At 42.2% G+C, this 23,071-nt stretch overlaps 2 protein-coding genes and 1 long non-coding RNA gene across 10 annotated transcripts; 2 read left to right on the top strand and 1 right to left on the bottom strand.

Moving 5' to 3' along the window:
- Positions 1-83: 83 nt before the first annotated feature.
- On the top strand, positions 84-9,271 carry LOC111838408 (cAMP responsive element binding protein 3-like 4). 7 transcript variants are annotated; one of them, XM_023801358.2, is made up of 11 exons: positions 90-193; positions 390-464; positions 1,581-1,739; positions 2,249-2,510; positions 3,197-3,333; positions 3,524-3,613; positions 3,852-3,958; positions 4,078-4,146; positions 4,441-4,525; positions 4,651-4,747; positions 8,029-9,271. In XM_023801358.2, the coding sequence occupies exons 3-11, from the start codon at positions 1,584-1,586 to the stop codon at positions 8,361-8,363; spliced, it is 1,338 nt and encodes a 445-aa protein (XP_023657126.2). In that variant the 5' UTR covers positions 90-193; positions 390-464; positions 1,581-1,583; the 3' UTR covers positions 8,364-9,271. The 7 variants fall into 7 exon arrangements, with proteins under 7 accessions (XP_023657124.2, XP_023657126.2, XP_023657125.2 ...); XM_023801357.2 differs by having other exon boundaries at positions 92-193; positions 386-464; XM_023801359.2 differs by having other exon boundaries at positions 96-234.
- A 362-nt stretch (positions 9,272-9,633) lies between these two features.
- Positions 9,634-13,250, top strand: LOC111838410 (protein JTB). 2 transcript variants are annotated; one of them, XM_023801361.2, is made up of 6 exons: positions 9,637-9,892; positions 10,115-10,272; positions 10,372-10,412; positions 10,610-10,695; positions 10,782-10,861; positions 11,186-13,250. In XM_023801361.2, exons 2-6 carry the CDS (start codon positions 10,199-10,201, stop codon positions 11,340-11,342), a joined length of 438 nt encoding a protein of 145 aa, XP_023657129.1. In that variant the 5' UTR covers positions 9,637-9,892; positions 10,115-10,198; the 3' UTR covers positions 11,343-13,250. The 2 variants fall into 2 exon arrangements, with proteins under 2 accessions (XP_023657130.1, XP_023657129.1); XM_023801362.2 differs by lacking the exon at positions 10,372-10,412 and having other exon boundaries at positions 9,634-9,892.
- A 245-nt stretch (positions 13,251-13,495) lies between these two features.
- LOC111838411 (uncharacterized) lies at positions 13,496-15,469 on the bottom strand. Its single transcript, XR_002836873.2, has 4 exons — positions 15,351-15,469; positions 14,750-14,811; positions 13,907-13,990; positions 13,496-13,591 (listed from the first exon to the last, which is right to left on the bottom strand). It is a non-coding gene; the product is annotated as an uncharacterized lncRNA (long non-coding RNA).
- Between the last annotated feature and the right edge of the window lie 7,602 nt (positions 15,470-23,071).

The following is a 23,071-nucleotide window of genomic DNA, read 5'->3' as shown; positions in this document are numbered from 1 at the left end:
TCAATCCTCTGCCATTTTATTGTTCAGCTGAATTATGCCAGCCAATTAGAATAAGGGGCGAGGGAGTTCCGTCGTTTTTACATCCGCCTTCTTATGTTGATTGACATAAGGTTTGCCAGCTGGATTCCGCTGGAAAGTAAAGAAGTTCCCTGTCTAACCACCAGCTTCGGAAAAATGAAAAGTTAGTGCAAAGGTACATTCAGCGAGTTAACATATAGGCCTATTTACGATAAGGTGTGTAAAATATATATGAGAATATTTACGAACATTGCTTAAAGCCAGGATACAATCTATCCATAGTCTCTGGCACAGTCGGTAAGTGAAAGGTGGTGTTAATGTACTATGTGAATACAATATATCTCTTGTTTATCCGGCTTGACATAAGAAAGAAAGCTCCACCCACACAGTGAGCAAAAAGAACTGAGACGGTGTCGCAACTGAAAGTTGTATTCGGCTAATGCGAGGTAAGTAGATATCCAAAGATGACCACGTTATAAAGATCGAAGGTTCGGAAAACACTAAAAACCTACTGTCAGAAGTTTCTATTTTTTCCAATGCCATGACTTCAAACCAGGGAACAAAACTATACAGAAACATTGAAAATCATCTGCTCTGAATATAAATGAATATTTAATTGTACCGTGCATGCATTTATCTGATTGAATGTTATGTATTTTCATACAGAAATCTTGATAGGTATTCATAATGCGGAGAAGCACATAGATTGATAGTTATAACACGATGACTTTTGATAGTTACGCATTTGCAGAAATAAGTGTAATTATTAGGTATCATTGTTATGTGAAAGAACTGCGATTATTACAAGTCCGGTTAGAAATTAGAAACTGATGCCAATAAAAATAAGTAGTGGTGATAAAATATTCAATAAATATAATGGTTCCTATGCTTTCCCTGTGCAAGTCATAACTGATTAGATAAATTGAGGATGAGATGAGTATTTATCAAGCTTTTTATGTGTTTTAAATAACCAGAAAATTGCGTCGGATACAGCTGTCAAATACAGAAAATATTTATTTCCGTACCATGCTTTCATGGAAATTAGAGGCTTGCATTTATAAAGTCAAAAATTCTGGGATGCTTATAAGGTTTTCGCTTTGAATGTATAAGAAGATGGATTTTTTTTACCTGCGGATGGAAACTCTGGGTTTTAAAAAAGCTATGATTAAATACCTTATATAGGCTAAAAGGTGTTCCGGACGTGAAAGTTTGCTAAGTTGTGGAAAATAGGCCTGTGCCCACCAGGAAACAAATATCCTGCCTAGAAAAACTTGCACTGTTCAAACAAAGCGTGCGCCGAAATCACTCCTCCTCCTCCTGCAATGAACACTCCTTAAGCAAATTCCACACCTGCTCCATGTCGCATTTGTCATCTAATGAGGACTGTTCATGTCTTCTTCTTGTTGTCTGGTTTTTATGGGAGATGTACGTATCAAGTGGGAAGCCGTTTGAATTTTAACTGTACATTTTTCAACGTTCCTCTGAATGCTTATCTTTGTGAACTTTGTGCATATTGTTCAGCTGAAGTGGGCAAAAAAAATCATCATTTTTCTTTCTTCTAGGACATGAATGCAGAGAATGGAGAAGTGTTTTTTGGGCAGAGAGAGGAAGACATCGAGATAGAGGCTGGTCTGGGTTTGGATGAGCCTTTCCTTTGCTCTAGTTCTCTTTACAGCACGACACCAAAGACCCTGGAGGCGTGGGCACTGGACTCCCAGTGTGTAAGTATGTTTTAGGGTTAAATGATAGCTGTTGTTTTAGGAACTGTTCTTTATTGACATGGATCCAAGGTTTCCTCCCAGAGTCTGAATACATGCAGTACGGCTGCATGGCCTCTTAGCTTGTAGTGTATGCTAGTGTGTATGTGTAAGGGCTGGACTGGGATTAAAAGTTTAAAAATCCGTTGAACGGAGGGAGGGGTCTATAAACTCATCGACCTACTGGGAAGAGGCCCAGTATGTCAGATGGCCAGTTCAGCCCTGGTGTACGTGTGTGTGTGTGTGTGCGTGTGCATGCACTTAATGATGAACCGCTCTCCTATTCAGGGTGTACCTTGTGTCTTGTGCTTCCTGCGATCGACTCCACGTCCCCTGAAACCCTGACCAGGATAAGTGGTTGGAAGATGAATGATTATGACTTTCGGGGAACTGTTTTAAGAACACAACCTATGCACCTTTTCCCTTTATTGAATTGACACCTTGACAGATAAACGTTTCGTCTCCTTTAATAGGGTCTGAAGGACAGTGAACCTGAAGATGTCCTCCCTGCCATCAACCCAAATGATGTCTATCCCTCCGGTCCTCCTGGGGAGGTCTTCTCAGAAACCGACAGCGGTATCTCAGAAGATCCAAGCTCTGACAGCCCCCCAAGGGCCTCGGGGCCCCACCAGGCCCCGCCTGCCGTCTACCAGCTGGTGTATGACATCAGCAGTCTAAATAACCTGAAGACAGAGCCAGAACAACAGAGTATGGATGTCATTTCCATACAGCTAGGTGAGTTACATAGTATTTTGCAAGCAATATCTATGTTATTTTAAAAATAGATCTGAAATGGATGTACATTCTGTTATCTGCAGTATGTAAGAGAATTTAGGCCATATTTTTGGGAAAGTTCTTAGTCATTAAATGATGCTAAGAGACTAATGGAATTTATGATCCTATCAGTATCAGATTGGTCTGGTGGTTAGCCTGATATAATTTCACATGTCTATTGATAAGGGAAGTCTGCTGTTGTTGAGTCAGTATTACTCTGAAAATTATATCATAAAATTAGCAAATGTTGACAAAGCGAGTGGTATGATGGTGCAGTGGTTAGCAGTGGTTAGCAGTGATTAGCACTGCTGCCTCACACCTCTGGGACCAGCGTTTGAGTCTCAGCCATGGCTCCATGTGCGTGGGTTTTGCATGCTCTCTCCGTGTCGTTATGGGGTTTCCTCCAAGTTCTCTGGTTTCCCCCCACAGTCCAAAAACATCCTGCAGGTAATTGGAATTACTAGGTTGTCCATAGATCTTCCAGGATAGACAAGTGGGTACAGAAAATGGATGGATAGATATCAACAATGCAACAAAAAAAAAATACAGTTTACGGTGCCATGGATTTTATAGTGTAGATACCTTATGTTCCTTGATACATTAAGATGCCTGCGGTGGTTCTGACAGTGCTGTGGGTTTCTCCCCAGATGACTGGAGCACCCACATGCTGATGTCTGATTCTTGCATTGTGAATGAGCTGCCTCTGGCACCTACAGCAAAACCCGATGGTGCACCATCCACCAGCCTCATCTGCAAAGATGACCAGGGTCTGGAGAACCTGCCAGTAGGTCTTGATGAAGATTCAGTAAAGAAAATATATCACTTACAAATGTGTCACTAGGAATAGAAAGCAATAAGAAGCATATTATTGAATATTACATAATAATATTACATATTACAGGAATCTTTAAAGTCTCTGATTCGGCTGTGATTGGATTGTATCACTAGTGGTTTGCTGTTTGTCTTTTGTAAAGTTATACCCAGACCTCCATCTTACCGATGAGGAACAGAAACTTCTGAATCAGGAAGGCATCTCCTTGCCTAATAACCTGCCCCTGACAAAGGTATCACCGTAAACTGCATCACCAATCAGGGAAATATGGATCTGGTAAAACATGGACCAGTGAAAAGAATAAGTTCCAGCATTGCGGGATGTACAATGTCATCACAATGTCTTCAGTTTGGTTCGGGTAGCTTAATGATATGAAAAATAAGCAAAAAATAATTTTAAAAGCTGCACATTTGTGGCACGTTTGCAGTGAAAACAGTGCAAATGTCACATGTGATGGGATTCCTCTGCAGGCGGAGGAGCGCATTCTGAAGAAGGTCAGGCGCAAGATCCGCAACAAACAGTCGGCCCAGGACAGCCGGCGCAGGAAAAAGGAATATATCGACGGCCTGGAGAGCAGGTACCGCCGCTTCATCACGTCTGCTGGTCTCTCTAAATCTGCATCTGTGCCAAAGACGCTTTTCTTTAATGGATGAAGCCACCATCTCACCTCCCTGCATGGTGTGGTGTGCATTCCAGGGTAGCGTCATGCTCGATACAGAACCAGGAGCTGCAGAGGACAGTGGAGCAACTGGAAAAGAACAATATGTATGTGTCATTGTATCACAGATTCTTTATACGGCCAGTGCAGGGGAAGTCACTCGCAACAGTAATCCTTTACAGACAGAGGTGGGAAGTTCCAGTCCAGAAAGTGCAAATCCAGACCAAGGTTTTGTTTCAACCAGCCGGTTGAGTACACTGCTAATGTGACTTTTTATACTCAGCCGGTTGGTTGAAGCAAAACCTCGGTCAGTCCCCAGGACTGAATACGGCACTTTGGGCCCTGTTGGCGTGGTGACACAGTGGCTTTCCGGTGTTAAAGCAGGAGATGTCTGTGTGCAGATCCCTCCTGACCCAGCTGCAAAAGCTGCAAGCCCTGATCAAGCGGACAGCCACCAAGGCAGCACAGACCACCACTTGCATTATGGTAACAATCCTCAGTAATCTTCATTTTTCTTGACTTCATTGAAAAATGAGATAAGTGATGTACTGAGGCCAATCAGCACATGATTAACATAAAGCTGTGTGTGTGTGTGTGTATTTTTATACCAGATCTTCATCTTCTCCCTGGCCCTCATCATCTTTCCAAGTTACAGTCCTTTCAGCTGGGGTTCTGTATCAGTGGAGGAGGGATATGCACAAACTGGAGGTCAATTCTTTCTTCTGCTGATATGTGAAGTTTGTTCACGGTTTTTTCCCCTATGTAGGTAGTGCAGACTAATCGTTTCAAGGTTGCCATGCCTTTGCAAAAAAAAAAAGATAATAAAGAATACAAGGACAAGGATTCATTTGCAACAACATCTTAAATTCCTAACATAAATTCCCAGTTCGGCCAAAAGCATCGTAATATGTGCCTTTTTAATGTAGTATGCCCAGAGTTACCCTTAAAACACTGAATGTATTCCCATTGGTTGCTGGATGTATGGTGCAGCATATTACAGTTGAGTTGTATGGATTAGTTTAGGCAAACTAGCACTGTCCAGCTTGTGATGCTCGTTGTAATGTTACTCCAGCATTAACGTAAGTTGTGCTTTTTCAGTACTGAGCTACACCAAAATTCCATTTAAGAGATGTTTTTGTCTGGGCTGAAATATGCAGTCAGAATAAGTCCTGTTCAGCATGTCAAACGGGGTGGAGAATCTTGATCTTGCAGTTCTCATTGTTGCTGTAGCAGGTCAGCCTACCTTCCGTTGAATATGAAAGGGTGTGCTTTTACATGGCAGAGATTTTCAGTAAACAGGACTCCAAGTGATTTCGTTTAATAGTTTTTGTTCCAAGAGTTTTCATTCAAATGTTTTATTGTGTATTCATTCTGGTGTTGGCACAGGGGTAACTTAGTTTAATGAACATAAATAGATTGAGATTTTTATTTATTGGAGTAAAACTTCCAAACGTAGGATTTCAGCTTGGGTTAAGTAAACTGTTCCATTCTCAGTAAGAGGGAAACACTTTTAAATGAATTATTTAATTAGTATGTTAATCTGGAAATGTAAGTATATTTAGTATAAATAGCACTGACAATTAATTAGTAGCAAAATTAAATCTGTTTCTAGATGCCTTTTACACACTGTGCATCATTGTACTCGTGTGTCACAAAGGTCATGACAGGCCTACATAGTTTAAAACATTGGTTAAGTTATTCGTTGTAGTCATTCGAAAAATATTTTCAATGCAGTTATGAAAGACGTTTGTAAATCTGTTTTTTTTTTTATCTGGTTTTCTACAAGAATGGCTCCTATTCCGTGATCTGATCCTCATCTAAGATTTTATTTGACAAACAACAAACAAAACATTTTACTCCACCTTGTGTTTTTGAAAAAAAAAAAAATGGTTTAAACATTCAAGGCCATTGATGGAACAAATATGTGAATCATTGGATTTAGAAACTATGCAGCCTCCTTTGTTGGCAATAACCAACAACAACAACAGGATAAGTAGTTGGAAGATGGACACCCAGATATTCTGCTGCATAATTTTTTTAGGCGCAAACTTGAAATTCATTGGTTCCTCAGTGATTGCAAGTCATCCAGGCCCCAGCTGGCCCACATCCTTACACTCCCTGCATGTGTCACAGCTGGGATGAGGTTGTGATGCTAGTGTACAGTGTTTTCCTTCCTCCATTTAGAACACTGCGTACATTTACCGAAAGTTCAACCTTTCTGTCATCTCTCCACAGAACGTTTGTTGCAGTGATGCAGTTGAACACCTAGGTGGTCTTCAGCAAATGAGACAGTAATGCTTTTTAGAGAGCAGTGGTTTCCTCCATGGTTACTTCCCATGAACACGACTCTCTGTCAGTGTTTTTCTTATCAGGGAATCAGGAACGTGGATCTTATCAAGTGCAGAGATGCCTGCAAAATCCTCACTTGTCACCTTCAGCTTCTTTGTCACTTGTTTGATGTTCCATGGCTTGGGACACCAACTGTTATAGATTGTAGAAATTGTGCTGAATTTCTTTTCTTCTGAGGTCTAGTGTGAAGAGCAGGTAATCAACACTGAATTGATTTCTTTTTAGGTCAAACTCATACCTGACTAAAACAAACACACTTTTGAAGATATTATTCTGAAGGTTTACATATTTTTCATCAAATACCCTGATTGTTTAAGCCATTTCTTCTGCAAAAAATGGGCAATCTAAGGAGTGTGCTTTGTTAAATTTATTACTATGACTTTTATGAAGATCGAGATGAAGATCACATTTTAGGAGCTATTCATTGAGAAGTCCAGACAAATCCACAAACATTTTCTGACAACTGTAGTTAACAGACTGAAATAATGTGTTCTACAAAACATAGCCGAATCGCTGCTCTTGTCATAGGATGCTAACCCCTCCCTGCAGAATATTTCAGATTATTCACCCTCTCCCCGATAACTCCATCCACATTCCTTTAACTAAACTGAACTGATTAGCTCCCCCTTATAAGTCTAAATCATTACATGATTGAATTCTGCTTGCTTCAGAAAATATATACTTCCCATTTTTAGTTTTATGCACTACAGGCCAGAAATTTGGCCGCACTCTCAGATTTTTAAAAAAATAAACAATACACTGCTTTGTCAAACTTTTATTACAAGGAAATATTCGAAATGCTTCAAACAAATGTGACTGACTGGTTTTCAGTAACACATCATTTAGCCACAAAGGCTGAACTACTGGTTTTGAAGACATATCAGGTCTACTTTAGTGCATTGACATTCACTTTGTGTGAATTCTGTTTACTAATGTCAGAACTCGATTTGCTTGTGGCCTCTCTTGATCGTGTCTTAATAAACTAAACGATACTTACTTGTCTGCCTTGTCCCAGATAAGTTTATGAGAGGTTCAAGTCACTGTCTGTTCCTCGTTTCAATCTTCCATTGTCACAACTAGTCAGAATTTTTGATAAATATTTGTTATTTTTATGCTTGTAATGGCTAAAAAGGCACAGCTAACAATTGAACAGAGGGCTCAAATCGAAATTTTCAGTGAAGAAGGGTTCTCTTCAAAAACAGCCAGTTACAATTATTTTAAGTATTTCTAATATTTTCTTGTAATAAAAGTTTGAAAAAGCAGTGTATCATTTATTTTTTTTTTAAATCTGAGGGTGGGCCCAAACTCTTGGCTGTAGTGTACCTAGTTAAGGGAACATGGTTCATTCATCCCTATATGCATATACTCTGACAGTTAATCTGACAGAAAGATAATCTTCCAGTTTACACTTCTGTGTTTTCTTGCCTGGTTTTGGAAGGACCCCTGAAATGATCCATTTTTCTGTGGTGGTTTCAATAATCTTCCAGGTCGTGTTTTACATAATTAACATCATACTCTTTATATATCATTAATAGCATAATAGTATATGTAGTGAGGAGGAATTAAGATGTATCAGTTCACAAGTGCTGAATTTGAGAAAATTCATGACCACTTTTCTGTTGTGTTCTTCACTATTACAGTTATTTCAAGAAATATCCTGACTGACCCCGCCTCCTCTTTGCAAATATCAGAGGACGTGGACGACGCTGACATTCATGGTGAAATCCTGTCTTATTCACCAGACATGAGTCAATCAGATACCTTAGATCGGACTTCTAGTCTACGACATCAGCCAATCGAAAGTCTGGAGGCGGTCCCTCAAGAAGGCGCAGACCAGGCAGAGAACCAATCAAGAAACAGTTCGCTTCCAAATGAGGGAAAAACAGACACGCTGTCTCTGGCTTTGACATCTGCCAAAGGACAGGGGAGCAACGATGCTGATCCCACGAAACCAGCCCATGCGGATGAGATGTGAACAATCTTGTACGAATAGCTTACTTATGTCCTGGAGTTCTCCTGGGCTCTTAGAATTGTGAGGTTCTTCATCAGATGATTGCTGGCAATTTGACAGGTTTACTTTTGTAGGCTATGATGGGCCTTCTGCTGGCATGCTTGGTGAGCCACATAGCATATTTGTATCACTCCTTTTCTGTTTCGTTAAATGGATGAAGGAACAACTGTCGCCTTTCTGAAGAATTTTATCTGCGCAAAAACAACTCCATAGAAACATTATCCCACTCTCCGTGTGCTTATAGACATGTGAATAAAACAGGCAAGCATATATTGAAGGATTTTTTTTTTTGGTTATGCATTTATGAAGAGTGGAACTATTGTATAAATACAGGCCCTTTGTTTACAAAGTCTGCAGTGTCTTGCACTGTTATTGGTCGTTTAATGTAATGGGTCTCTCAGCTGACCAGGGAGCAGCTCAGTATCCCGCAGGAGGAAATTCCTAGGAGAGGGAGGGTCTGGGCATCTCTGCTCAGACTACGGCTCACACAACCCAGGCAAGCAGTGAAAAATGAATGAATGTACATACTGAGTTTCTTGTATGGGCATTTTTCTGACTGGAAGTAAATTGCCTGTAGCTTTCCCTGCTTTTTTCAGAGTAACTGAGCGTTCAAATTTGGATCTGCTCAATGAAAAGCACTTGCGTTGATGAATCTGACAATTTGGAATAAGCTTCCTCACTAATTATAGTCGAGTTACTGCCTTGCTGATGTGTTGAAGACGGGAAAGAGTATCATAAAACAGTTCCATTTCCACTACAGTAGGCCAAAGGTATTTGCTGTGAAATATAGAAAAAACGTAGAACATTAAAAGCACCGATTAAGGTTACTTAAGTGTCAGTAACAATTTTAATAAAGTATCGGTGATTCCTGGTGCAGAGTGGTGAACCACAGTCTTACTGTGTATTTCCTTTCATTCCAAGGTTTATGTTGTGCGTACAGTAGCAAAGTAAAAAAAAATGGCAAATGCTCGGGTAATCATAAGCACCATTATACGCCATAAGGTCTTTAATAAGCGTCATGTGTTAGACTGAGCGGAATAGACGGTTAGCAAAAGGTCGTGCTCGCCGGTTATGCCACTGGGCATGGAAATACGAATTTCGCTTTTAAAATGGGAGTCGAATAGCATCTAATAATGAACAAAAGGCGAACCTTGGAATAACACTCTACGTACGCGACGATCGAGCCACCATGATGCAGCGAAGTGAGCGATGACGCAACAGGCCGGGGAGGCGGCGCCGGCGCGCTTCCGCCAACTACGTGGAATCAACAGCGCGGAACTCACGATTTGCGGCATGTTTACGCGATGGCGTAGCGCCTGCGTAAAGTAACCCAGCGCAGACTGAGTTCCCCAAGTGGGATAAACTTCGCGGGATAGTGTCGGTGTAATGTTCATCTTAGAGTGCTGCTAGAAGCCTGTCGAGTACATTTACGTGCGAAACTGGTGGACATGGACCACTAATGTCAAAGATAACAGTACAGACAATATCTTTCGGTGAGTATATTCCTTCTGTAGCAGCTAATAGGAGTTTATGCTATTGCTAGGTAGCGAGTAAGTTTACATGTATGTTCAGTTCTCTTAGCAGCGCAGACATATTAGATTCTTGTATAATTTGTAACGTTTGATATCTGCTTCATAGTTAGCGATGTATTGGGGGTTTAGATTTTAAAGCATAATTGACTAGCTTGTTAAGGCTGTCTTTTCCTGTCTTTCCAGCTTCAAAAGTAGAAAAATGTATACGATGATGGCACACTTGGTGTGATCCTGTACTGGCAACATCCACACACCTGTTTAAATGAGATGGAAAGCGATTTTAGGATTTGGACAAGGAGACCTGCCTGTTGCATACTGCTGTGGTGTTTGTTGTCCTTTAGGTAAGACAGAAACTAAGATCCATTAAGTTGTCGGTCGTGGTTAGTCGCTTTGTAACGTTTGCTTGGGGTATAACCCAAGATTTCTTTCTGCATAAACAGGGTGCTTGGTGTATCTGCTTTGAGCAAAGAAAGTACTTCAAGTAAGGTTACTCTTTATGTTTTTGGTTATTAGGCTGTGACATAAAGTATGTTTTTTGATTTATGAAGTGATGCATACATCAGAGCTTGGTGGTGTATTCTTTGCAGAACAGCTTCTATAACACCCATGAATTATTATTCAGTCTGCTACTGAATAGCAGCTAATGAATGCAAGCTTATGGCTGGGCTTGTGTTGCAGCTCTGGATCCAATGGCCACGCCGTGCTGGCAGGTGGAGGAATTTGTGGTGTCGGCTGAGTGTTTCCAGTGCAACGCCTTCCAGCTGGTAAGCATCGTCCAGACTGCCTTCGGCTGGGGTGGAGTACAAGCCATACCCTTCACTTCATGGTTATCCCCCCCCCCCCCCCCCAGAAATTATGGCCAGTCTGCAACCCAACTGGATATGTTGAGAAGATCAACTGTGCCAAGTCCAAGAAGGATGAGTACAAGAGGTGATTATCTATGTCTCATTGATGTGGAATTCTTTACATACTTATTATTGAAATGTATTTGAAATCATATTTTTAATTAACGCTTAGATTAATTGAATTTATATATATATAATATATATATATATATATATAAAATTATTCCTACCACCCAGTATGGCTTAGATGTTTCATACAGAACCTCAGGATGTGGATGGAGAGTCTGTATGATATATGTCACCACTCTAACTGATTTTGAACATTGTACTGCAGTACAGTTTACATTATGTTTTGGCTGATATATTGTAGTTGATTTACTTACATTTCTTCCCTCCTTTGCTGGTCCAGTTGTCGCTCTGTCGCAGTGGAGGAACGTCTCTTCTGGAAATTTGAGGGCACAGTGTTGTGCCTGATGGTGGTCTTTGCGCTCTTGGTGATCTCGCGACAGAGGGCACTTGACCGGCGAGCGTCAGAGAAGGTCCGCAGGCAGTTGGAATCCGTGTAGCTGGGGTGGCAGGAACCTGCCCCCGAACACCTGTCTCCTTTTTCAAGTCATCAAATGTTCCTTCTTTTCATGTTAAATGTATGATTTAGTTTTTAATACACTTGGAAAGATGATTCCGTAATCAAGAGAGTTAATTTAACTGGACACCTGTTGCACTCTCAGAAAAATGGTAAAAACTTGTACCTTTGCTTGTCACTGGTTCTGCCAATTGTACCCTTAACTGCAGGTAATTGTACCTTTTAAGGTACAGAAATGGACTCTGAGGAACATTTCTGTACCATTGATGGTATATTAATACTGTTTGTACCTGTGCAGGTACAAACAGCATTAATATAACATCCTCAGAGTCCATTTCTGTACCTTAAAAGGTCAAATTTCAAGGGTACAGCCCCAGTGACAAGCAAAGGTTCACATTTTTGCCCTTTTTTTCTGAGAGTGTTACAGTGCGGTTTGCACAGTAGATTTAATGAAGACATCACTAACGTTTTATCCCAGTGTGAAATTACCTTCCCAGAGGGGTTGCTTGGGTGTCTCTCTGTGTCCCATCTTTGCCGGGAAATATGACGAAATACTATTCTAAACCTATTAGTCCAGTAGTAAAAATGGATGGATTGAGAAAAGAATGGACTAATTTATAGTTGCTATGCAAAAAATCACCAGAAAACATTTACAAGCAGGTAGTCTAATAGAACCATTGCTTCCCATTTAAAGACCAGAGAATGTGTTGACACTTTGTGTGCAGCACAGATAAGAAAGCCAAAAAATAAAAACATAATAAGATGGGGTAGATTACAAGAGTCTAATTTTATGTAGGATGAATGGACAATGAATGCAGAAGTGGGGAAGGAATCCACAAATTCTTGTTTTTCCTGGAACGCTTTTCACTGTCAGTAATCCATGTGGATATACTCCAGTGCTTTGGTTTCCCTTTTAATTCCAGTTCTAAGTGATCTGTTCCGTCATGTTTATGTTACAGATGGTATTTCTGTGGTCTACGGTGGGTAGTGTGGTAGTCTTTCTGTGACTCAGATTGCTAGTCTGAATGGTATGTGATGTGTTTAGCAGCTAAATCAAGCTGCAAGCAAGCTTGATGGTCAGTACTTCCAGTCATTCTGATCATGGCTTGAACGTTTTCCGCGTTCTTGATGCTTCTACTCTCCGTGATCATTCAGAATTGGTACATTTTCCAGAATCTTGCTCTGGTTGAATTAAAGGGTTCTTGTTCTCCTATCCAAGTTTTTATTTCCCCATAATGAAGCTAAAATGACATTTATCATCTGGGTTCCGGAAGTCTAAGTCAAGCTTTTGACTGCAGTTTTTTTTTAGGGTTGGGTGGGACTTGATTAAAGATGCAGCACAAATAATCCTCTTGTTTACACCCTTCAATATCTCTGCAGGGGGGCAGCATTTGTGGGAGAATAATCTGAAATTCACCATTGTCTTTTAACTATTGCGATCTTATAAGTTATATTAAATAATGTTCAACTAGTTTTGTGCAGTGTATTTGATTTGACTTTTGGATGTGGTTATGTTTTATTGCATGGTTTGTGGTGCTGCTGAAATGTAATTGACCAACTGCAAAAAGATTGTATTTTGGTTTTTAGGACACTAATGGTCTAAAATATTTACTAGGAATAGCTGACTGGTTCCTTCCATGGTGAAGGAACCATACAGTATTTTCACTTGTTTGCCAGTGACCCCTTATGGACAATCAGTGTAATGACAATAACAACATGAAACTCAGCTGGTCATTACAGGGTTGGTGGGTAATTTTTTTTTTTTTTAAGTTGGAACAGCATAACAAAGTCATGTGTAATTAATGTACTTTGTATAAATTTAAAGACATATCTCTCAAGGGAAATGAGTTAAATATGATTAATTAAATTAAAAGTTTGGACTTTGCTTGAAGTTTTTTGAAGTCTGCATTCTCCCATATATTTAGATATTACAAAATAAAACATATCTTTATTTTTGCTTAATCTTCATACTTGCATAGTTGTTATAGAAATATGTTTCATTACATTTATTTTACACAGCAGATGCTTTTGTCTACAGCAAAATACAAGTTCAAAATATTGACCACAATTTTAAAAACCTTTCAGGAGAAGGCCAATACGTGTTGCTTTTGTGTAACAGTTTGCATACGTGATATCATAAACATTTGAGGAAGAAATGGTTGCATTTTGACCTTCGTGGACAGTCGCATAGTTGGCCAAACCGGGGTCCCCTTTTCACTGAACAAAGGCCACCTACAGAGCACTGAAGAACAGTGATATGTTAGTTAGGAAGACGGTAATCTACTTACACGTACGAATATTAATATTCCACGGTTAAAAGCATTACACTGGATCTGATGTTATTAGATGCAAATATCACTTTTGAAAGAAATGTTGAACGGGAGGGGACGACAAATTTAATTTTCTTTGTAAAAATGCTTTGTACTATGCCCAAACAGTCCTCGAAAAAATAGTAATCTAACAACGAGGGCACTACATTAAATCGTTGTGCACTGTTACATTTGTTACACCAATGTAAAATATTATATTTTGTAGATATTTGCGTACCACAGGAAGTCGACTCGGCTTCCTATCCCAATTACTCATCCTCTTCTTCTGAAGTTTCTCCAAAACATTGTGAAGAACACCCAGCTAGAACAGATGAAAACGAAGCTGATTAAATACTTAAGCACTGGCTTCTTATACTAACCAGCTACAAGCGTTCCATTGACTCGAAGCATTTAATAACATGAAGCATGCCGTCGTCGCTAAGTTGTTCAGTGATGCGATTAATCAAAAATGAAAAATAACTAGGAGACAATGGAAACTTTTAAAATAAATATTACGTGAAGAAGTGACAGGCGTGCATACGAGAATAGTGCCCCGTTTTCTCGGAATGTTTTAATTACGTTAACGAAATGTTACAGGGCAGCTGTAAATATATTTTAAAGAAACTGTATATTAAAACGCTTGACGCTTAGAAAAATGTATAGATCAGAGCCTATCCTATATATATGCAGCATATGGTTCCAGTTTCCGAGGGATGCACACGCCACAGACTTGATATGTGATTTCAGATTTGAACCCCCAACCCTGGAGGTGAGAAGTATTAAAATATGGAATTTAAACTGTTTTGCGACGTTCAGTTTTTTTTTTTGGAAATTTATTTTAGGCCGAAAATATGACAATTTCCCCCCCAAAATGTAGATTCCCTGATTTGTTTGGTATTGCAACCTAGTTTCATTAAACTCCGTTTCAAGCAATGCAATTTTAACAGTTATAATTTTAAAAGAAGTGCAATAAAATAAGTAGAACTTGAACAAACTATTTCAAAAAGGACGACGAAATAAAATTGCGTTGCAGGTCTAATATTTATGATGGAATTGCCCAAAGACAAACCCGGTCACTCACCAGTTCTTTCTTGTTCCCGCTGATATCTGTCGTTTTTATAGGTAAATCCTGCGACCACCATCCTTCAACAGTAATTAAATTGGAGAAAATACATATAAAAAAAGCAAACAAAAAAATGGTCACTGATGATTTTGCCATTGTTTGTCTTCTATATCACCAAGAAATTGATTTTTGCGTCGGCACTATGAGGAAGAATCAGCCGCACGGTCTTCAAGACGAAGCTTAAAAATCTGTCCAAGGTACTTAAGGGGGATTTTAGCAAGAAGACGGGGCAATGCACTGGAGTTCATCAGCATCCATCGCTTCACTGGCGGTGTAACGGTGTTGATATCCCAAAGCACAGAACAGTGAGTAAATTTAAAATCCAAGTTTTGTCCGAATTAACTGAGAAAAATAAACATTATACAAACAATTTTACATTTGGTTTTTGTGAAATTAATTCGTTACAAGGATGTGTCATTTATTGTGATTCGGTGCTTACATCATATAGCTCTACGCCTATAATCGAGCCCTGGCTTGAAACAATTAACCTACTACAAAAACAGCTCTTAAGCAGTTACTGAACAGTTACGTAAAAAGATTACTAAAAGGCACTACCTACATGTGCAGCCGTGCTGACTTTCCACTGTGATCCTTTCCATTTATAGAAGTTTAATAGTCGAATAACGTCAGTGAGCGCGGATTTCTCATTGACCGTGTACATCCAACAGTGGACATAGGCCACACTTTGTTACAAGGAAGGACTACCTCATTACAGAAATTCAGGTTTACTGATCCTTCTGTTCTGTGTGTGCATATTCATCGCCCGGGCGACGTCTTCATCACCCATTAACCATTTGAACATACAATAGCTCACTATAATTGTTTTCTTTTTAAATGAAACCATCATATCTCGCTAAATCATAATGTTAATATGAAAGGCAAGATTCCAGCGAGCAGTTATTGTCCCAGTTAGACGTTCATACTGGAAACTCGAAAACCTCAACAGGTTTATACTGTGTATATAAAGCCATTACGGGTAATATTCGCAATTGTTCGAAGATATCTTGCACGAGTTGCATAGTTTCTTGATTTTCCTGATATTGAAATTGACTTACTTTCAAAAACACTATACCATCTCTGAAATATGTGGGATATCTAACTTGCATTTTTGCCATTACGCCCTGTAGGCGGCTGGCATAACCGCTAACGAGATCCCCAGTTACTGGGCTATTACGCAGGTACAACAAAATTCCACTAGATGGCAGCACACAAATGTGACTTAAAGCATATTAAACAATATTCTTTCCAACCAAAAGCATGCTGTTCCCTTTTTACATGTATCTCCATTTGCATGTCTGCCCAGGGTGTTCCCCCCCCTCTCGCCCAAAGATGCTGGGATTGGCTCCAGCTTCCCCGTGACCCAGATGGATAAAGCGGTATGGATAATGGATGGATGGATTTTAAGTAGCTAAATAAATGCATTTATGCAGATTTTGTGCAAAGGTTTGATTCAATGAAATGGCTGTTCACTCTGTAAGACAGGCCGGGGCAATTATTTTCTGTGGACGGCCAAATTTGAGCTTCACCATGTCAGCTGGGTCCATTATTTGTACAGTATGTATGAAAGCTACAATAATAGACTTGTTAGCTATTGTTGTATATCCATCCATCCATCCATCCATTATCACCCGCTTGTCCGGGGTCCGGGTCGCAGGGGTAGCAACTTTAAGAGAGATACCCAGACCTCCCTCTCCTCAGCTACCTCTACCAGCTCCTCGGGGAGGACGCCGAGGCGTTCCCAGGCTTGCCGAGAGATATAATCCCTCCAGCGTGTCCTGGGTCTGCCCCGGGGCCTCCTCCCTGTAGGACATGCATGGAAAACCTCTCCGGGTAGCCGCCCAGTAGGTATCCGCACCAGGTGTCCAAACCACCTCAACTGGCTCCTTTCGACGTGGAGAAGCAGCGGTACTACTCTGAGACTCTCCCGGATATCCAAACTTCTCACCCTATCTCTAAGGGAGAGCTCAGATACCCTGCGGAGAAACCTCATTTCGGCCGCCTGTATCCACAGTTTCATTCTTTCGGTCATTACCCACAGCTCATGAGCATAGGTGAGGGTAGCCCAACCCGCACTGGGAACACATCCAACTTATTACCGGCAATGCGGACCAAGCTTCTGCTCCATTCATACTGGGACCGAATCGCCCACAACAGTGGACCCCGGACCCCATACTCCCGAAGCACCCCCCACAGAGCACCTCGGGGAACCCGGTCGTAAGCCTTTTCCAAATCCACAAAGCACATGTAGACTGGATAGGCGAACTCCCAGGACCCCTCCAGTACCCTCGCAAGGGTCCAGTGTTCCACGGCCAGGATGAAAACCACATTGTTCCTCCTGAATCTGAGATTCGACTATCGATCTCACCCTCCTCTCCAGTACCCCGGAATAGACTTTCCCAGTAGTCTGAAAGTCACTTTCCATGGCCTCACCAAACACCTCCAACACCTGGGTTTTTGCTTCCGCAACCGCGTTCCGCCTGGCCTGCCAGTACCCGTCAGCTGCCTCCAGAGACCCCCGGGCTAATAATTCCCGTTAGGCCTCCTTCTTCAGCTTGACAGCCCCCCTCACCTCTGGTGTCCACCATCGGGTACGGGGGTTACCGCCACGACTGGCACCGACCACCCTGCAGCCACAGCTCCGTACGGCCGCTTCCACAATGGAGGTCCGGAACAGTGTCCATTCAGACTCAATGTCCCCAACCTCCCCCGGCATGCAGTTGGAGTTCTGCCGGAGGCGCGAGTTGAAGCTCCGGTGAACAGGAGCCTCTCCCAGATGTTCCCAGCAGACCCTCACTATGCGTTTGGGCATGCGTTTGGGCCTACCAGGTCTGACCGGCTTCCTTCTCCGCCACCTGAGCCAACCCACCACCAGGTGGTGATCAGTTGACAGCTCTGCCCCTAACATCACGCAAGTGTCCAAGACAAAAGGCCACAGATCAGATGATAGGATTATAAAGTCGATCATGGACCTGTAGCCCCAGATATGTTCATACCATGTCAGCTGTAAAGACACTTATAGACATGCACTGAAGTCCAACAACACAGCACCACTCGGGTTCAGATCAGGGAGTCCGTTCCTCCCAATCACCCCCCTCCCTGCCACACTGTCGTTACCGACGTGAGCATTGAAGTACCCCAGCAAAACAGTGGAATCCATCGTCCAACCCAAGTTCAAGAAGGTTGGGTACTCCAAACTGTCATTCGGCACATAGGCGCAGATGACAGGCAGAGACCTCTCCCCGACCAAAAGGCACAGGGAGACAGCCCTCTCGTTCACTGGGGTAAACTCTGATGTTAATGCACCGAGCTGTGGGGCCACCAGTAGCCCCACCCCAGCCCGGCGTCACTCACCCCCTGCAACTCCAGAAGAAAAGAGTATCCAGCTCCTCTCCAGGTTCCAGAGCCCACGCTATGTGTTGAGGTGAGTCCGACTATATCTAGCCGGTATCTCTCAGCCTCACACACAAGCTCAGGCTCCTTCCCCAAAAGCCAGTTTAGTCAGCTGGGGATCGGTCTGCTGGGGTCTCCCTTGGCTACCACACGATCCACATCACACTGAATCCCTGACATTCCCCTTGCAGGTGATGGGCCCTCCTGGGGACCCACCCGGGCCCCACGGGCCAAAGCCCGGCCACCAGGCACTCTCCAACGGGCCCCTCCCCCAGGCCTGGCTCCAGGGTGGGGCCCCGGTGACCTTAGTCCAAGCGAGGGTAACGAGATCTTGCTGTGGTACATTTCATCATAGGTTTTTTGGATTGCTCTTCGTCTGGCCACTCACCTAGGACCTTTTTGCCTGGGGAGACCCTACCAGGGGCAATCACTCCGACAACATAGCCCCCAGGGTCACTGAAGCACGCAAACCCCTCCACCACGATAAGGTGGCAATCCAAGGATCCTCATCTAATCAGAGCATGAGAGACTTCAAGGATGCGAAAACAACATGTTTTATAGGCGTGTGTCTTTACTCAAGACCTAACAAACAACTTAATATATACTATAGAATATATTAATATATAATAGCGATTCACTTTGTATTGTTGTATACCTATTATTGCTTTCAAGGAAAGATTTCACAAATTATTCATCTTCATATACCTGAAACATTATCAGTTTTTCCCATTTTAATGCTTGCCAGTAAAAATATCTTCGTGGGCTGGATATGGCGCATGAGCTTGCCCAGGTCTACTGTAAGTAGTTTAAATAATTTCTTTTCAGTTGGATTGAAATAATAAACTAGACGGATTGTGATTGTGCCTGAAACTGTATTTTAAGCCATGATTAATTCTGTGATTTTTTTTTGTGCCATAGTACATATGTCTAGTATTAAATGTTAATTTTAGCGGAATTAACAGAATCATCTAAAGTGGAAACGCGTTACACATGAGCTGGAAATGAACATTTTCTTTTCAGGTTGTGGGAATTTACCCGGACTATTATTAGTGGCAATGAGCTAGAAATAACAGTGCCAGCAGTGCTTTCCTTGTCCAAGGTGCTGAAATCTCCAAACTAGATCACCGGAAGTTGCCAGGTTACATAACTTTAGAAATAGACCCAGAAGACATTATAGGGCCTTCTAAGTCATTTTTTGTTGATATTGTGTGTCGTATAGGAGTAGGTCAGATTATAACTCTAGATCAGTGTTTCCCAATCCAGTCCTTTGGGACCCACAGTCCACATTTTCGCTCCCTTCCAGATCGCAGTGGGAGGGAGCAAAAACATGGACCGACTGTGGGTCCCCGAGGACCGGATTAGGAAACACTACTCTAGATGACACGAGACTTCAAGTTATTCTGGGCCATATTTGGGCCAGCACTGTAGCACAGTGGTCAGCACTGCAGCCTCATCCCTCCAGCACTGGGAGTCACACCCACCCCCAGGTACCCCCACCACCATCAAAGTCCATTTGAATCGATGACTCTCACTTTTGTTTTGTGTGTGAGTGTGTGCTCTGTAATAGACTAACTTCCCATCCTTGGTATACCCCAGTGATTCCCGGAATAGGCTCAATTTGTACTTTTAAGGGTACAGTTGCTTGTCAGTGGGACTATACACTGTCGGAACAAAAGGGTACAGCCCCAGTGACAAGAAACTGAACTCCCAAAGGTACAAATTGGTACTTTTTTTCTCAAGGTTCTGCCAATTGTACCCTTAGCAGTAGGTAATCAAACCCTTTAAGGTACAATTTACAAGAAATGCACTCTGAGGAACATTTTTGTACCATTGGGGTTGCACTTTCATTTTCTAATAGATTTATTTATTGCTGCCTCTGTTACTTTTTGAGTGATTCTGGATCCTCATCTAATCAGAGCATGAGGGAATTAAGGATGCGACAATATGTTTTACAGGCGTGTGTCTTTACTCAAGACCTAATAAACAATATAGGCTATTCGATTTGTAATAAGGGTACATGTACAACCTATATACAGTGGTACCTCAGAACTCAAATTTAATCCGTTCAGAACTCTTATTCGAATCCTAAAAAGTTCGGGTTCTGATCGAATTTTCCCCATAAGAAATAATGGAAAACCAATTAATTGGTTCCCGGCCTAAATATATTTTTTTTTTTTAGCATTTAAACACAAAATGAACCGGATAAAACAAGAAGAGCATATACTGTACTAAACACATCTAAGGACATTTTTTCAAAACAGTAATTTGTAAAGTAAGAAAATAAATGTACCCAAACAATGTGTAAAGTTAAAAAAAAAAACAGTTGACAGCTCTGTCCTGCGTCGATCGTCTGCTCCTTCCGTGTGCCACGCCCCCTCGTTAACCCCGTGTGGAATCCCCGTGTGATCAGCAGATTGTTGTCATTAGTCCTCTGTATTTCGTCCGCGTTTCAGTCTGTTTCCCCAGTCTGGTCATTGTATTGTCCGTCTGCGTTTTGCCTGCCTTACCTGTAATTAAACCCGTATTCCCCGATACCCTGACGTCTGCGCCTTTGTCTTCGTTCCGTCCCCGCTCGGCAAGACAATATTATTGTAATTAAATGTATTAATGGTTTATTAATAATATTAAAATAATAAGAAATCTTTATTTTTAAATGTATTTTATTATATAATAATTACTGTTACTGTCTATCATTGTCTAAATGTATTTTTACTGTCTAAATATATGTATTCAGCTTGTGAAAACATGCACGATGCTATCACAGCGAATGCCAGGCTGAGACTGAAGCTTTACCCTTTGTTTCCGCAGAGAGACGTGCCGAGTGACTCATTTCCCAGCGCGTACAAGTTATCTTAGGTCAGCGTTTACGGTTTGACTTCTGAGATTCAGATCGAGCTCTAGGCAATTTTTTTTCCGAACTGGTTGGTTCGACTTTTAAGAAATTTGAGTTCTAATGAGTTCGAGAACTGAGGTACCACTGTACTATATATATCTAGGCTTCTAGCAAAGTTCCCCTAAATCCATTTTGTTTCTTGTAAGTTCAATCTCTATGGGCCAACTCTCTGCATAGCTATGACTCTGTCCTTTCTACGCTTATCCTGCACTCATCAAAGAAAGATACTAGCTTTATTACAGATGATCCCTTTGAACCCATGCCAGAATTCCCCAAGTTTGGGTGTCTGACTCTGCCAGCCTCCCGAGGTCCCTCAGCTGACCACAGGGCGAACCTGTCTTCTTATTGTCATGGACCAGTCTGGGGGAACCCCATCTACATCAGTCAGGGGTCCTCCTCCTCGACATCACACCCCTTGAGGGATACTTGCCAGTGAGAGCCGCCCTGTTGGGGAAGCCCTGTGGGGAAGCCCTGTGGGGAAGCCCTGTTGGGGAAGCCCTGAGGGGAAGCCTGCACACTAGATAGCCAGTGACTAGAATTAGTGGCCACACCCCTTTACCAGCTGTAATCGGTTTTCTTTGGTAACCCCCATATTTAAGCTCTGGAGGTGTGACGCAAGGTCTTCTTAGTTTCAGAGAGTTAAAAAAATTCCCTTTATGATTACATGTCACGTCTGCAACTGCTGACTGCAAGCGCCAGGAGGCGTAAAGGAACCCCAAAGGTAAGCACGCCGCCGCAAAGGTGGAGGACTTGGGGGCACCGAAGCCACTGCAGATGGGCGAGAGGAAGAGAGAGCTGTGTGAACAGGCCCCTCTACTTCTCCAGTGCTCTGGTCACCTCTGGGCGATGCGAGTGAGGCTTATGACCCTGCCAGGAGATGGAGATCCTTCCCGCTTTCCTCTGAACCCATTGCCAGGGTCCTCGAGGGCCTGGGGACCGGAAATGTTTGGAGTCGCTGCCTCATATGGCGACCCAGCAAATGGTGATGCAGGAAGGGAGCAGGGATCAGTGGCAGCCAACCAAGTGAGGTGCCTAGAGAATCCCACCAGGGGGAGAAGCAGAGGGCACAGATGGGACACCAAGCGGTCTCACCTGGGCTAAGACTGGATGCCGCAGAAGCAGCCTTTCTAGGACCAGAGACTGGAAAGTCAGATGGGAACTTCCCTGTCTGGAGACACAGGGTCTGGGCAGAAGGGTTCTGGTGGTACAGGCACTGGGAAGGCAGCGGCTAAGAAACCAGATGACCAGATCAGAGTGGGCTCCTCTGGGCCAGGAGAGACCCCTGCTGGCCAAACATGAGCAGGACAGGAGAGGTGGAGACTGATCATGACGTTACCTGCTTTCTGGTTTTCTGATTCCATTCTGCTCCTAGAATCTGAGAAGAATGTCTTGTCGCCTGATCTCTGTTTGGCCCTCACCGGACATTTGCCTGATTTATTGACCATCGCCGGTCTGACATTTTGGATCGTGTTTTTTGTGTATGCTGCTTTTGGAGCTGGATTGCTTGAATTTCCTGACACTTAAAAGCCTCTCAGTTATTTAAAGTGCTGGGACTCTGCCAGGGTACCTTCCGTACCATGCAAATGACCCGAAATCTTTAAATTAAATCGACTCTTTTCCTGGGAAAGAAACAGTAAACAGAAACAGTAAAATAGTGAGATCAGCAGTGTGGTAGCACAGTTTCCTGTCAAGACATCCTCTAGGGTTCTGCTAAATCAGCATGTTCTCTAACACATGCCAGTTGGGGAACAATCAAGATTTCAGACAAGGACAGCATGCATGCAGCTGGGAGAAAGTTGGACCGTTCATCATTTTTGTTGTTTGTAATCAAATCATTTTTAAAATGATATATTTAGTGTACAGCAATGCATTCTTTCCAGTAAATGTTATAAAGCTGTTAGATATCTCAAAACCACTGCTGCTTTTGGATGCTTTGTGGTTTTGCTGATTTTGTTTGATAGCTGCAGTTTCTCCACCAGACCACTGTCCAGTAAACT

This window comes from Paramormyrops kingsleyae, chromosome 9, assembly GCF_048594095.1.
Source record: "Paramormyrops kingsleyae isolate MSU_618 chromosome 9, PKINGS_0.4, whole genome shotgun sequence".
Classification (NCBI taxonomy): domain Eukaryota; kingdom Metazoa; phylum Chordata; class Actinopteri; order Osteoglossiformes; family Mormyridae; genus Paramormyrops; species Paramormyrops kingsleyae.
This window is presented reverse-complemented; position numbering and strand designations above follow the sequence as displayed.